This window comes from Bufo bufo, chromosome 7 (genome assembly GCF_905171765.1).
Source record: "Bufo bufo chromosome 7, aBufBuf1.1, whole genome shotgun sequence".
NCBI lineage: Eukaryota > Metazoa > Chordata > Amphibia > Anura > Bufonidae > Bufo > Bufo bufo.
Window position 1 is genome coordinate 103,384,611 of NC_053395.1, and position 15,452 is coordinate 103,400,062.

Consider the following 15,452-nt stretch of genomic DNA (forward strand, 5'->3'; position numbering starts at 1 on the left):
TATTTTCAACTTTTTTCCTTTTTTCAACAGGGACAACAGAGTCGCAAAGACCTCTCTGTTTTCCCGGGGTTGAGCTGCGCCAGTGCCGGCTATCCGCACTGCTGCCTCCCCCACAGAAGAAAAGGAGGACCAGGGCAGCCCAGCTCCCCTGCATCCCGCCAGCACAAGGGTCGCCCGCCTGCATGCCCCTCTCCAGCTTCCTGCCACTTCGGTGCCAGTGGCTGAAGGGGCGTCCCTGCTGGATGGACTGAGGGTGAAAACGTCGACTGGTGAGGTGGCTATGCAGCCGTTCCAACCCCCCCCGTTAGGGTTCTAACTTCTGTGTTCCCTCTGCCTAGCCTTGTCACATTACAAGGCTTACTGTCGGCTTCCCCCCTTTGTGTGTGGAGCAGGACGGAGCGGTGCTCGTGGGGGAGGGTTTACTGCACAAGTTTACCTCAGGTGCTGCGGCCTTGTGGGGCTGCCTTTTGTTATCTCGGCCAGTGCTGCCGCTGTGTTCAGCTGCTGGCTGACTTCTCTTGCCGGCTACCGGTGTGTCATTCGCCGCCGGTGTATAAGGAGGTGGTCGGGGGGCAATATTTTCTCGGCGGCATGTTTGTTTGAAAGTTCCAGCGGGGGGCGGAGCTTCGTTCCGCTTCTCCTGTACATGTTAGACATTCAGTCGGGGGGGGCGGACGTCTTTCTTCCCGCTCCTCGCTGGCCCCGCCTCCTCTTCGTGCCTGCTCTCAGGACGGATCGTTTTTACCTCAGGTGTTGTCGCTGCTGTTGTCGTCCGCTCCCACTGTGACCTGGTAGGACTGTTGACCCCTTCTAGCTCTGCAGCCCTCTGGCCTGGACACTTTTATATTACTTCAGCCAACATGTCTGACCCCTCAGCGCCGGCCGGTCCTTGGTATCACACCTGCACCGCATGTAAGGCGCCCCTCCCTCAAGGGCAGCCTGACCCGCATTGCTCGGCTTGCAAAGCCCCATTACAGGGTCCGCCATCTGTTGTGTCACCCCCTGGCCTATTGGATCCCCCAGACTGGGCTAGATCCCTTTCCCAGGCTGTGGTCAGCCTCTCTAACGTTGTGGGCCGCCTTGCAGAGGTATTGCCCTTATCGCAGCCGGATATTTCTCCTGCTGGGCCCTCCGGGTCCGCTATCTTAGCTGACCCGTCTGAGTCCCTCTCTCCAGGCGACACCTCCAGAGCCCGTCAACCCCAGAAGCGGTCTAGGGCGGAGCGCCTATCATCCTCGGATGCTTCAGTATCACCCCCAAGGGTGCGCTCTCAGTCGGGCCCTTCCTCGATACAGGATATGCCCTCTGAAGGGGAACTAGTTGATTCAGATTGTGATATGGACTCGGCCTTGCCTTCAAAACTGGCTTCTGCTGTGGGCCATCTTATTAACAATATTCGTGATACCTTTAAGATTCACGATGATCCTCCTAATTCTGAAAAAAAGTGTTTCCTTTTTTCGCCAAAAACAGACGTCTGCAGTTTTTCCCCTCCACACTGAATTCTCGTCGGTGGTTTCCAAGGCCTGGGCCCGCCCTGATGCCCGTTTTACCCCGCCTAAGAAGTTGGATATCTGTTATCCATTCCCGGCGGATTGCATTACAAACTGGGCGTCACCACCCAAAGTCGACCCCCCGGTGGCCCGTTTGGCAAAAAGCACGGCTATTCCCGTTGCTGATGGCTCTTCCTTACAATCCACTGAGGATCGCCGTATAGAGGCCATTACCAAAGGTATCTTTGCAGCCTCCGGTTCCGCCCTCCGGCCGGTCTTTGCTTCCGCTTGGGCTGGAAAAGCGGTTTCAGAGTGGGCTTCTCAGCTGGATCAGGAGCTTGAATCCGACGTCCCTATTCAGGACCTCCGTGCTCTAGCCCAACTTATCGTTCAAGCCGGCAAATTTGTCTGTGAAGCATCCCTTGATGCGGGGGCTCTCATAGCCCGTTCGTCTGCCCTGGCCGTTTCGGCCAGGAGGGAGCTTTGGTTAAAGGTTTGGACGGCGGACTCCACGTCAAAGCGGTCTCTTACTGGCCTTCCCTTTACTGGTTCTCGATTGTTCGGGACCCGCTTGGATGAAATCATATCCGAAGCCACGGGGTGGAAGAGTACGCATCTTCCTCAATCTAGGACTAGGACCACCACTCGAGGCCGTCCCACTTTTTCTCGCTTCAGGTCTTCCCGCAGGGCTCCCGCACCTCGCACCTCTTCAGGTCCATCCCCTAGCTCTGTCCAAGACAGACGTAAGAAACCTTTTTTTCGGACCCAGCTGGATCTAAAACGGTTAAACCGTTTCCTTCGTCTTCAGCGATTCCGGATGGAGTCTCTCAGGTCGGTGGTGGCCTCTCTGGAAAAAGGGGAGTTCCTGGCCTCTATCGACATCCAGGACGCCTACCTTCATATTCCAATCGCTCGGTGTCATCAGTGCTTTCTGTGCTTTGCAGTGGGGTCCGACCACTACCAGTTCGTTGCTCTCCCCTTCGGGCTGGCGACGGCCCCTCGCGTTTTCACAAAGGTCCTTGCCCCTGTCCTCGCCTTACTTCGTTCCAGGGGAGTTTTTCTTCTTCTTCCATATTTGGACGATCTCCTTATCAAGGCACCCTCTCTGTCACTGACATCCGCCAGTGTGGACCTCTCGCTACAAACCTTACGCCGGTTCGGTTGGATTATCAATCTTCCCAAATCCGCTCTTGTTCCATCCAGGCAACTGATCTTTCTGGGGATGCTGCTGGATACAGATGCAGCGGAGGTTCGGCTTCCGTCAGAGAAGCGCCAGCTCCTTCATCGGTCGGTTCGGAGCCTTCTGACCCACCGCCATCCTTCCTTCCGGTTCAGCATGCGGGTCTTGGGACAGATGGTGTCCTGTTTCGAAGCAATCCCCTACGCGCAGTATCACTCCCGCACCTTTCAGACTGCCATTCTGTCCGCATGGGACAAGTCCCAGGAAAGTCTGGATCAGCACTTTCCCCTTCCCCCCCAGGTTCGCTCCTCTCTCCTCTGGTGGTTACGGACCCCTCTCCAAGGGAAGTCCTTCCTGCCGATAACTTGGTTGGTGATTACCACCGATGCCAGTCTGCGGGGTTGGGGGGGGGGTGTTTCCTCCTCGGTCCGTACAAGGCACTTGGTCTCCATCGGAGTCCAAACTGCCGATCAACGTTCTGGAGCTGAGGGCGGTTCTCCTTTCACTCCGGCATTGGACTTCGCTGCTTCAGGGTCTCCCTGTTCGTGTCCAATCGGACAATGCCACGGCTGTGGCATACATAAATCATCAGGGGATCACTCGCAGCGCGGCGGCGATGAGGGAGGTGTCTCTAATCCTTCGCTGGGCGGAAATTCATGTTCCAGCCATTTCGGCCATTTACATCCCGGGGGTGGACAATTGGGCGGCGGATTTCCTCAGCCGGACGACGATCGACCCGGGCGAGTGGTCTCTGCACCCCGACGTCTTCGAGTCTCTTTGCCTCCGTTGGGGTCGTCCGGACGTGGATCTCATGGCCTCCAGATTCAACCACAAGCTTCCCACCTTCATGGCCAGAACCAAGGATCCGGACGCTTACGGCGCGGACGCGCTCGTCCTTCCCTGGACGGAGTTCTCTCTCCTCTACGTTTTTCCGCCCCTGCCTCTTCTTCCACGAGTCCTTCGGAAGATCGCGGTGGAGGGCACGCCTGCGATCCTAATAGCCCCGGATTGGCCTCGTCGTCCTTGGTACGCTGACCTTATGTTGCTCCTGGCAGACGCCCCCTTGCCTCTGCCTCTAAGAGAAGACCTCCTCTCTCAAGGGCCGATCTTCCACCAGCATTTAGGGTCGCTACGTTTAGCGGCGTGGCTATTGAAACCGCGGTCCTAACGTGGCGGGGGTTTTCTGCTGACGTGGTCCGTACCATGATTCGTGCGCGTAAACCGGCATCGTCCAGGATTTATTACCGAACCTGGCGGGCCTATTTGAATTTCTGCGAGACCTTAGATGTTCATCCCCTTCGGTTTTCTCTCCCCACGATTTTATCCTTCTTGCAGTCTGGTCTGGACTTGGGTTTAGGTCTCAGTACCCTAAAGGGTCAGATCTCAGCGCTTTCGATCCTTTTTCAGCGACCTCTGGCTCCGCTCGGTCCAGTTAAGACTTTTCTTCAGGGGGTTGCTCACTATGCTCCCCCGTATCGCGCTCCCGTTCCATCTTGGGATCTTAATGTTGTGCTGACGGCTCTCCAATCTTCTCCTTTCGAGCCTTTGCGCAGGGTTTCCCTTCGCTTGTTGTCTTGCAAAGTTTTTTTCCTTGTTGCCATCACGTCTCTTCGGCGTGTGTCTGAATTGGCGGCACTTTCTTGCGTAGAACCCCTCTTGGTTTTTCACCAGGACAAGGTGGTTCTCCGCCCGGTTCTGGATTTCCTTCCGAAGGTGGTGTCCGCTTTTCACCTGAATGAAGATATTGTCCTTCCTTCTCTGTGCCCGTCCCCGTCTCATCCTCGGGAACGGGATCTTCACCGTCTGGATGTTAGGGCTCTGAGGATCTACTTGGATGTAACTAGACCCTTTCGGCGCTCAGATTCTCTATTTGTGGTTCCGGAGGGTCCGCGCAGGGGGCTGGCGGCATCTAAAGTGGTTATTGCCCGCTTCATCAAGATGGCTATTGCTGAGGCTTACCGTGCTAAGGGCAGGGAACCGCCCTTTGGTGTTACCGCTCATTCTACCAGAGCGGTCGGGGCTTCCTGGGCTCAGCGGAATCGAGCTTCGGCTGAACAATTGTGTAAGGCGGCCACCTGGTCTTCTTTGCACACTTTCACCAAGTTCTACAAGGTGAACACTTATGCATCGGCGGATGCTGCTTTGGGCCGCCTGGTCTTGCAGGCGGCGGTGCCTTAATGCCTATGGTGCTTTAATTCTTCTTGGGTTGTGGTCCCTCCCTATTTGTGGACTGCTTTTGAACGTCCCAAGGTTTCCTGTGTCCCCCAAGGAATTGGGCGAGAAAACGAGATTTTTGTATAACTTACCAGTAAAATCTCTTTCTCGCTCTTCCTTGGGGGACACAGCACCCACCCATTGTTTTGGTTGCCCTGACGGGAGTTTTGACTTGTTGGTGTTAATTTGGTTGATCCTTGCCTTTGTTTTAACTACTTGGGCACATAACTGGTAGTCGCTCGCTCCAGGCTGAGGGTATAGCTGCTGGAGGAGGGGCTTAACAGTCTTTCACTTAGTGTCACGCCTCTTATGGAGATGAGCTATACCCAAGGTTTCCGGTGTCCCCCAAGGAAGAGCGAGAAAGAGATTTTACTGGTAAGTTATACAAAAATCTCGTTTTTTTGGCAAACTTTCCATTTTTTCCAATAACAAAGCAAGGGTTAACAGCCAAACAAAATGCTATATTTATTGCTCTGATTCTGTAGTTTACAGAAACACTCCATATGTGGTCGTAAACCGCTGTACGGGCACACGGCAGGGTGCAGAAGGAAAGGAATGCCATACGGTTTTGGAAGGCAGACATCGCTGGATCGGTTTTGACACCATGTCCCATTTAAAGCCCCTCTGATGCACCCCTAGAGTAGAAACTCTAAAAAAAAAAAAAAAAAAAGTGACCCCATTTTAGAAACTACAGGATAGGGTGGCAGTATTGTTGGTACTAGTTTAGGGTACATATGATTTTTAGTTGCTCTATATTACTCTTTTTGTGAGGCAAGGTAACAAGAAATAGCTGTTTTGGCACCGTTTTTTATTTTTTGTTATTTTCAACATTCATCTGACAGGTTAGATCATGTAATATTTGTATAGAGCAGGTTGTCACGGACGCGGCGATACCTAAAATGTATACAATTTTTTTTTTTTTTTTATTTATGTAAGTTTTAGGGATCGACCGATATTGATTTTTTTTTTAGGGCCGATACCGATAATTTGTGAACTTTCAGGCCGATAGCCGATAATTTATACCGATATTCTGGGAATTTTCATTTTTGAGAAAAAAAAAATTCCTACACAAATCTGCTGAAAATTAATGTTTATTGTTAATGTGTATTTTTTTTTTATAAATCTTTTTCATTTATACTTAATATTTTTGTGTTTTTTTTTTTTTTTTTTTTTACTAACTTTTAACCCCCTTAGGGACTAGAACCTTTGTCCTATTCACCCTGATAGATCTCTATCAGGGTGAATAGGATCTCACACTGTCCCTGCTGCTCTGTGCATAGTGCACACAGCAGCATGGAGCTGAACATGGCAGCCAGGGCTTCAATAGCGTCCTGGCTGCCATGGTAACCGATCGGAGCCCCAGGCTTACACAGCTGGGGCTCCGATCGGAGGAGCAGGGGAGAGGGGATCCTGTGGCCACTGCCACCAATGATTAATACTGGGTGGGTGGGGGGGGGGGGCGCACTGCGCCACCAATGTTTTTACTATTGGCCGGGATTGGGATGGGGGTGGGGGGCGCACTGCGCCACCAATGAAGATAAGTCTCTCGATCATTCATATACAGGAGGCGGGAGCTGGCTGCAGAATCACATAGCCGGCTCCCGACCTCTATCAGCGGTAGCTGCGATCCGCGGCACCTGAGGAGTTAACTACCGCGGACCGCAGCTATTGATCATAGAGGTCGGGAGCCGGCTATGTGATTCTGCAGCCAGCTCCCGCCTCCTGTATATGAATGAATGAAAGGCTTATCTTCATTGGTGGCGCAGCGGCCACAGCCCCTCCCCTCCTCTTATGTTCTATCCCCTCATTGGCAGCAGCAGCACAGGGGGAGGAGACACTGCTTCCTTCTCCCCTGTGCTGCGGAGGGAACACTGAGAGCAGCGCGTTCTGTGTTCCCCATACGTTATCGGTATATCGGCAAAATAGATGCCGATACCGATAACGTTCAAAATCCTCAATATCGGCCGATAATATCGGCCAAACCGATAATCGGTCGATCCCTAGTAAGTTTTACTCAATGATTTCATTTTTGAAACAAAAAAAATCATGTTTTAGTGTCTCTATAGTCTGAGAGCCATAGTTTTTTCAGTTTTTGGGCGATTATCTTAGGTAGGGTCTCATTTTTTTCGGTATGAGGTGACGGTTTGGTACTATTTTGGTGTACATACAACTTTGTTGATCACTTTTATTACCTTTTTTGGGAAGTAAGGTGGGCAAAATTTAAATTTCATCTTAGTTTTTTGTTTTCTGTTTTTTTTTATGGCGTTCACCGTGCGGGTAAAGTAACATCACCGTTTTATAGATCAGGTCGTTACGGACGCGATGATATCAAACGTGTAGGGAATGCATTTTTTTTTTTTTTACCCAGACCCACTTGGTTCTTGAAGATCAAGTGGGTCTGATGTCTGTATAATACAGTACACTAGGTACTGTACTGTATTTTCACTTTACAAATCTGATTAGACTTCTGCCTTTAGCAGAAGTCTAATCAGCACCATGGACCGCCTCTGATCGGTACCATGGACAGCCGGACACCTGTGAAGGCATCCAGTTGCCATGGTAACAATCACAACCTGCCACAGCAGAGCAGTGGCTGATGGGGAGGGAGCTCCCTCCCTCTTAATCTTTTCCATGCAGCGGTCCCTATGGACCGCGGCATGGAAGGGGTTAAGCGCATGGCATCTGTGCCAGCACAGATGTCAGGCGTTTCAAGCAGAGTGTCAGCAATGTGCTGACACTCTGCAAACTGCTCGGCTATCCTGAGAGGGGGCGGGCGGATGATCGCATGCATAAAAGCACCGCCCTCCCTGCCGCACTCCCCGCACGCCACCCGCTGCGCCCGCCGGCAGATAACAAAGAGGGCAGCAGGGGGGGTTAAACATTAAAATCTTATTTGAAGTTTCTGATCCCCACGGTCACAGACCGCGGGGATCAGAAACTTCCCAAACCGCATTTCTGAATTGACCTGCGGTTTGCTGCGATCGCATACATGGGGGGGGGGGGTGGGGGGCGGGGGGCATTTAGCCAAGGTGCCTGCTCAATGATTTGAGCAGGCACTGGGTACCGGTACGTCATGTGTCCTTAAGAGGTTAAAATAAAAACATTTATATTTTATTGTAACAGTTGTCGATATGATTTACTGTAATTTTAATTCACGTTTTTGCTCACCTCTAGTTATGTGATGTACTATTTTCTAGGGAAGAACAGTTATCATTGAACAGAGCTGGGGAAGTCCTAAAGTAACCAAAGATGGTGTCACTGTTGCAAAATCAATCGACCTGAAAGACAAGTACAAGAATATAGGTGCCAAGCTGGTTCAAGATGTAGCTAATAACACTAATGAGGAAGCTGGTGATGGTACAACTACAGCCACTGTCCTTGCTAGGGCTATTGCCAAAGAAGGATTTGAAAAAATCAGCAAAGGTGCAAATCCAGTAGAAATTAGAAGGGGTAAGCTTTTTCTTTTTGCTATGGCCTTGTTCACCCGTTTCCTAGCAGTTCAGTGAGTTTCCAAGACTGACTGTTAAACTTCTGTGCAAGTATACTGCAGTTTGCGTTGCAGTTCTGTACGATGATTAGCTCTGTTATCAGGTTTTCCCATGCAAAATCAGCTTTAAATAAGTCACCATTAGGCCTTTGCAGCCCTTTTATCTCAAGTTAGTATCTGATTTTCATAGGAATCAGGATGTTATTTTACCTTTTTAGTTTTGCTTAGTTCTGTTGGATCAGAAGAAAAATGTAATTGTCTGGCTGTTAGACCCACAGTGTGCAGTGATTTGTGTCCTGCATATTCTCTGCATATTTGCCAGAGCTACGCCGAACGCCATTATAGTTCATGGGCCCCAGACATTCCGATAGCATCTGGCAGTGCCAGTATCCTGAGAATTCTAGCAGGCTGTTCTCTGCTGGAACAGCCTGTCAGAATCCATGCCGCAGGTGTGAATATAGCCTTACAGAAAGCCAGAGGAAGAATTATTGAATAGTAACTCTGATCCGGGGCTGGCCAACTAACTTCCTTTTTTTCCACATCAGTCTGTAACTAATGTGATTTTAGAAGTTTATTGGGAGGAAAATAGCTGACAGATAAGATAGATCCACTCAGATCTGATAAGGAAAAAGAGAAGTGTAGCAGCTCTCACCTGCCCTTCCTTTAATTGTGAGTACGGATAGCCCTTGTCAGGTGCGGGCAGCAAATGCAAAAAGAAGTTGAAAGGAATCCAGCTCCACTTGGATAAAGGAATATGCGTTTATTCAGCTTGCGGTTAAAAACTCATCCATGAATTACAAAATTAGCAGTCTTGTCTATGCGTTTCGGGCCACCAGAGATAATTCCAGCCCTTCTTCATGAAGAAGGGCTGGAATTGTCTCTGGTAGCCCGAAACGCGTAGACAAGACTGCTAATTTTGTAATTCATGGATGAGTTTTTAACCGCAAGCTGAATAAACGCATATTCCTTTATCCAAGTGGAGCTGGATTCCTTTAAACTTCTTTTTGCACTCAGATCTGATAGTTTCACTCTAATGGCTGGGACACCAATTGATTAAGAGAAGGAGGGACCCGTGCCCCAAAAATGATTAGATTGGCAGTTCAAGCATACACACTGTCGCTCAATTTGTGTTTATGGGGAGCAGCAGTGTGCAGAGCCCCTATTCTCATGATTGGTTTGAGTCTTATAAATTGGACCACCACCTATCTAATGGTTATTATCCCCTGTAAGTCACTCTGTGTGGTCTTTGTCAACAGGACTATCACTATCTAGCCTAGGAGTTCTGTTATGGTTTAGAAGGCAATGGGTCTGCACCGCGATGTGGAGTTCACAGGGCAGGTGCCCGCAGTTTGCTGTCTGCACCACGGTCGCGTGAATGTAGCCTTACTATGTTTGTTTATATCACAACCTATATATAGCACAGAGGTCACCTCCGAGATATGCGGTCTGTGTGCGTGCCATGTGTCCCTGAGCGGCATTGTTCGGGAGCACACAGCATTATAGATTACAATGATGCTGTGCACGTCGGGACAATAGCTCTGCAGACGGCCCGACGTGCACAGCATCATTGTTATCTATGATGCTGCGCGCATGATCAATGCCGCTCCAGGACATATGACCTGCTCACAGACCATATCTCTCGGAGGGTATACGGTCTTGGGCAAGAGGCCTAAAGGTTCTTTGACTGAATAGATTGTGTTTTCTGCAGGTGTGATGATGGCAGTTGATACAGTCATCAAAGAGTTGAAAAAACTATCAAAACCAGTTACAACTCCTGAAGAGATTGCTCAAGTAAGTATGTTGCTATGAATATCTGTCTGTAAAATACTTATGGTGACCCACTACTTCTTCTGTTTTGCTTGAGCATGTTATGTATGACTGTAATTGCCCATGAGCGTAAGCGGTCATTGCCCGTGCTGCGGACCGCAATTTGCGCGGGCACGACCACGGGTCAGCCGCATACGGATCGTGGACCCATTCACTTGAATGGGATCAGCATCCGTCTGTCCGCACTGCAAAAAAGTAGTGCATGCACTACTTTTTTGCGGAGCGTAACCCCACGGAAGCACTGCGTAATGCTTCCATTCCGCATCTCCGGATTTGGGGACCCATTCAAGTGATGGGGCAACGGTCGTGAGCATGAGCCCTAAGACTAAATTCACGTGTCAGGTAATTTAAGATGCAAATTTGACTGAATCCAGAATTTGGCTGCAGATTTCAACATACTGCATTGCAAAGTGTGAAATGCACTGATTTGCTGCACAAAAAGTGCATGTTGTGGATAATGCATTTATGTCTATTAGCAAAGTGATCTGATTGCTTGTTATAGTTCCCAAAATAAAAATACATGAACGTTGCCATCGCCGTATGCAAAAGTGCATTTATTAAAATATAAAAATATTTAACCCATCAAAATGGCAAATTCAGCGTTTTTGCTTCTCCTCGCACAAGAAAATGAATTAAAAATGATCAAAAAGGTATCCATGAAAAGATTGGATAACCCCCTCAAAAAGAGCCCTGGCGCAGCTCTGTACACATAATTGCAAAAGTTATAGGGGTCAGAATTTGGTGACAAAAAAGAAAAGATATTTTTTTTTCAAGGAGAAGGAAAAATATCTTAGCTCCAGTGCGAAAGAACTACTAAGCAATAAGTGTTGATATCTGCACTCCAGATCGTGAAAGGTGAGTGTCACGTTTCTGTCAGAACACCACAGCTGTGGCCCATCTAAACATTTTCTTCTGGAAATTTCGGAACAGATTTTCCTATTGGTAGAAAAGGAACTGGTATTACTGTTGGTAGTATACCTAAAGAGAAGCCATAAGCCACGAAGGTCATTCTAGTAGGTCCTTTGTGGCCCAGATCTGTTTCTGGGCCTGGTAAATCATCAGGAATTAGAACATTTACACCTCTTGGCATGGATAATACAAGGTCAATACTAGAAAGTAGAGTCTTGTCTTCAAATGTGGTGTCTACACTGTTAAAGTAGAAAACCAGCTACTTCAGCAATCTACCTTAGAGTCTGGAACACCTTTCTAAAATGTTCTGGTACAGTTAATGATAAAATTCCAAGTTTTTGAATTTTTGTAATAGGTTCAGATAAGGGTCTCGCTCTACTTTAAAGGTACAGGTGTCAGCAGTGAGTGTTCTTTTCCAAAGAAGAATATATGATGAACCTTTGGTTGATTTATTAAGGCTGTTTCCAGATCTCAGATTACTCTCCCTCCTAGGGTGCCCACATGGGATCTTAATATGGTGTTAAAGTGCCTCTGTTGGGATAAATTTATTTATTTTTTAAGTGACCATCACTTCGGCTAGAATAGTAGGGGAGTTACAGGCCTTGTCATACAGGGTTTAGAGATGATAGTGATCCTGAAACATGATCCAGCCTTCACACTCATGGTGGTTTCTAGACTCCACTGTTCACAGGAAATTATACTGCCATCCTTTTGTCATCTCTGCAATGCGAGAGAGATTTCAATTGTTTATTTGTTAGGAGATGAATTGAGAAAATTGAACGTGTGTGTATGTATGTGTGTGTATATGTATGTATACATGTATGTATGTATGTACATGTATGTAGAATCAGGGCAGCACTCCTGGTGATGAATAGATGGGTGCCAGCGGTGGAAACACCTTACCAAGGTGTATGATAAGGGTTAATAAAGATCCACATTTTTCACCTACGGACGTGCTGCGGTGTCTTTTCTTTATATATATATATATATATATATATATATATATATATATACAGCACTCCAAGTAAAAAAAGTAGTGGTCTTTAATCACCCATGCAGATGGCAACGTTTCAGCTCAAACAAGAGCCTTTTTCAAGCAGTGAACACAGTGTATGCTGGGCTATATATAGTCCAACCCCCATTACATCATAATACAATCAATCAACAATAAAGTTAAAAAATTGAAGTGCATGTACAATATCCAAATACAGATATACATGTGTAATACCCATAGGCGAAAAATCGCTGTAGTGATAAATCAAAAATATAATACATAGTGTATATATTATAACCTACAGAGAGGTGATTAGGGACAGGTGTACACAAAAGTGGGAGGAACAAGAATAATGATGCAAAAGAAGAGAGAAAGTGTTGACATACCCAGCGCCGTTCATCGTATCAAACATGTCGCATGCCGCTAGATCCGGCGTTCGGAAACAGGCAATGCGCAGACGCCAGAAGCGTCCGGTCACGGCATGACGTCACCACCAGTAGTTGCGGAGACACGCGCACGGACATGCGCACTACTGCCAGGAGTTTCGGTCGACCACATAAAGTGACTCATGGCAGATTTGCAAAAAATGGCTGTCAGGAAGGGGGAAATGGCCCAGATGTGAAGTGGTTAAATTAGGATTAAGGCTCCATTCACACGTCCGTGATGTGTTGCGGATCCGCAACACACCTGCCCGGCACCCCTATAGAAATGCCTATTCTTTTCCGTAGCTGCAGACAAGAAAAGGACACGTTCTATTTTTTTGCGGAGCTGCGGACCCGAAGATCGGGGCCACGCTCCGCAAATGCGGGTGTCCACATCCATTCCGTCCCCATAAAAAAAAAGAATGGGTCTGCACCCGTTCCGCAAAATTGCGGAACGTTTGCGGACGTGTGAATGGAGCCTAAACCTGTGATCAGACCCTCAGTTCCCCCGTGGGATCTTAATCTAGTTTTGTCTAGAATGATGGAGCCTCCTTTCAAACCACTAGAGAATTTATCTATTAAAAATGTCTTTTAAAACCATGTTTCTGGTGGTGATTACCTCTGCCAGGCGCGTGGGGGAGATTTCTTCCTTTTCAACCTCTCCTAAGGCCTCATACACACGACCGTAGTTCTGGTCTGCATCCGAGCCGCAGTTTTTTGCCGCTTGGATGCGGACCCATTCACTTTAATGGGGCCACAAAAGATGCGGACATCTGTCCGCATCCGTTGCTCCGTTCCGTAGCCCCGCAATAAAAATATAACATGTCCTATTCTTGTCCGTTTTGCGGACAAGAATAGGCATTTCTAAAATGGCAGCCCGTTCCGTTCCACAAATTGCGGAAGGCACACGGACGGCTTCAGTCTTTTGCGGACCGCAAAAAACAGCACGGTTGTGTGCATGTAGCCTTATACTAACATCCTGGAGTATAGACTGCTCATTAAACCAGATCCTCCTTTTCTACCTAAAGTGGTCTCCCAGTTTCATAGAACCCAAGACCTTGTTCTTCCATCCTTGTTTCAGTCCCCTAAGAACGAGAAAGAGAGGAGGCTCCATTGTCTAGACGTTAAAAGATGTCTGTCTGAATACTTGGGTCACTAGTCAATGGTGTAGAAAAGCGCAAGGGGCCATCATTGACGTAAGATATGTGTCACAGAGGTTCGTGGCCTCGTTGAGGTAAGAGCCGGTAATTTTAAGTGTCAGCGGCAGCTAGTGCTGACTGACCCTTTTGGTTATTTAGTGTGGCTGTAAAGCCAATCCGCGCTGGCTCTTACTGGGAGCAGCCAAAGTACCGGATGGGTAGCTGTTCCTCACGTTCCAGTCCAGGTTTTGGTTAGGGATATAAAACCCAGCCAGCAGGCTTAACTGGTAGTGGATTATCCTCCATCTGACAAGGAAGCTGTGGAGTCAGTTTTTTTAGATCTAACCCCCCCCCCCCCTCCCCTTTGCAATTTGGTGCTCACTCAACCAGATCCATTTCTACCTCTTGGGCAGAGAGGGCTAATGCATCTCTAGAACAAATTTGTAGGGCTGCTACCTGGAAGTAGCAGCCTCCATGTACATTTTTTTTATTTATTTTTTTTCCACCACTACAGATTAGATTTGAACTCTAAGGACTGGCTATCTTTCAGCAGGAAAGTGCTGGTTAGATAAACAGTGCAGTTACTTACTATTCAAGAAGTAACCCTTCATACACTTCTCCAGTCGTATTTAAATAAAATAAAAAACATTTAATATGGGCCCCGGCCCCCTCAGCACACATCATAACCGTGCGTTACCAGACTGGGCCTGTACCCTGTCCCGGTCACAGGAGGACCTCATCAACCAAGTGCCCTACACGGCTGCTTGGTTGATGATTCTGCATGCACCTGCGCAATACAGGGAACCTTGAAGGATTCCCAATACGCCCTCCGTGGCCATTGGCTGACAATCCTCCACCTGCGCAATCACTGAGGACCTCTGACATTCCCAATGCACTCTCTTGGGTCGTTTGGTTGATTAGTTCTCCACCAGAGCAATTCAATAGAGGACCTCTGACATTCCCAATCCCGGGTCGTTTGATATGAAGGATTCCCAATCCACCCTTCTGGGTCGGTTGGTTGATAATTCTCCACCTGTGAAATCCAGTGGGGGACCTCTGGAACTTCCTAATCCTCCCTCCCAGGGTTGTTTGGTTGATAATGCACCGCCTGCGCAATCCGGTGAACGGACCTCTAGAAGTTTCCACTACAACCCCTGGGCAGTTTGGTTGATAAGTCCCCACCTGCGCAGTCCGCAACTACCAGGGGCGAGATTCTGAGGGGTAGACCTACGTGCAAGCGGTCCAGCAGGACATCTTTCTCCTCGAATATCTCCGCACCCCCACTCTTCCTCCCTGGGTCATGCTCGCACGCCCTCCCTCCCCGGAGAGGGTCAGTCTGACATAAATCTGAAGCTATCTCCCAGGATTGCGTCTACGGTGGCCAGCAGTACTTGTCGTATGCATTGCCCCCTTCCATGGGCGGAGTAATTGCACTACTTTGGCATACAGTACTTGCTTTATACATTGTCCCCTGCCATAGGTGGACTAAGTACCAGAACACTGGTTTCAGTGCCGGGCGTATACATTCCCCCTTCTGTAGGTGGTGGAATTGTGTCTCCACTGGGTTCAGTACCTGCCGTATGCATTAGCCCCTTCCATAGGTGGCACGATGACATTATCTCTGGTTACATTGTGTGCTGTAGGCATTACCCCCTTTACTTAGGTGCAATAATTGCACTCCCACGGGGTACAGGACTCTCCATATCCACTAGTTCCCGCTGTGGGGCATTAACCTCCCCTTCATAGGTGGAGTATTTTTCCTACCACTGGCTTAAGTACTTGCATTCCAC

The 15,452-nt window shown here is 48.5% G+C and overlaps 1 protein-coding gene across 2 annotated transcripts in view; it reads left to right on the forward strand.

Annotated features, from left to right (window-relative positions):
- The window catches only part of HSPD1 (heat shock protein family D (Hsp60) member 1), a 160,638-nt gene that overhangs the window by 20,694 nt on the left and 124,492 nt on the right, over positions 1 to 15,452 (forward strand). For both annotated transcript variants that reach the window (XM_040439679.1, XM_040439678.1), the window contains exons 3-4: positions 8,082 to 8,334; positions 10,080 to 10,162. In XM_040439679.1, the coding sequence (XP_040295613.1) occupies positions 8,082 to 8,334; positions 10,080 to 10,162 (336 nt within the window). The remainder of the gene's footprint in view (positions 1 to 8,081; positions 8,335 to 10,079; positions 10,163 to 15,452) is intronic.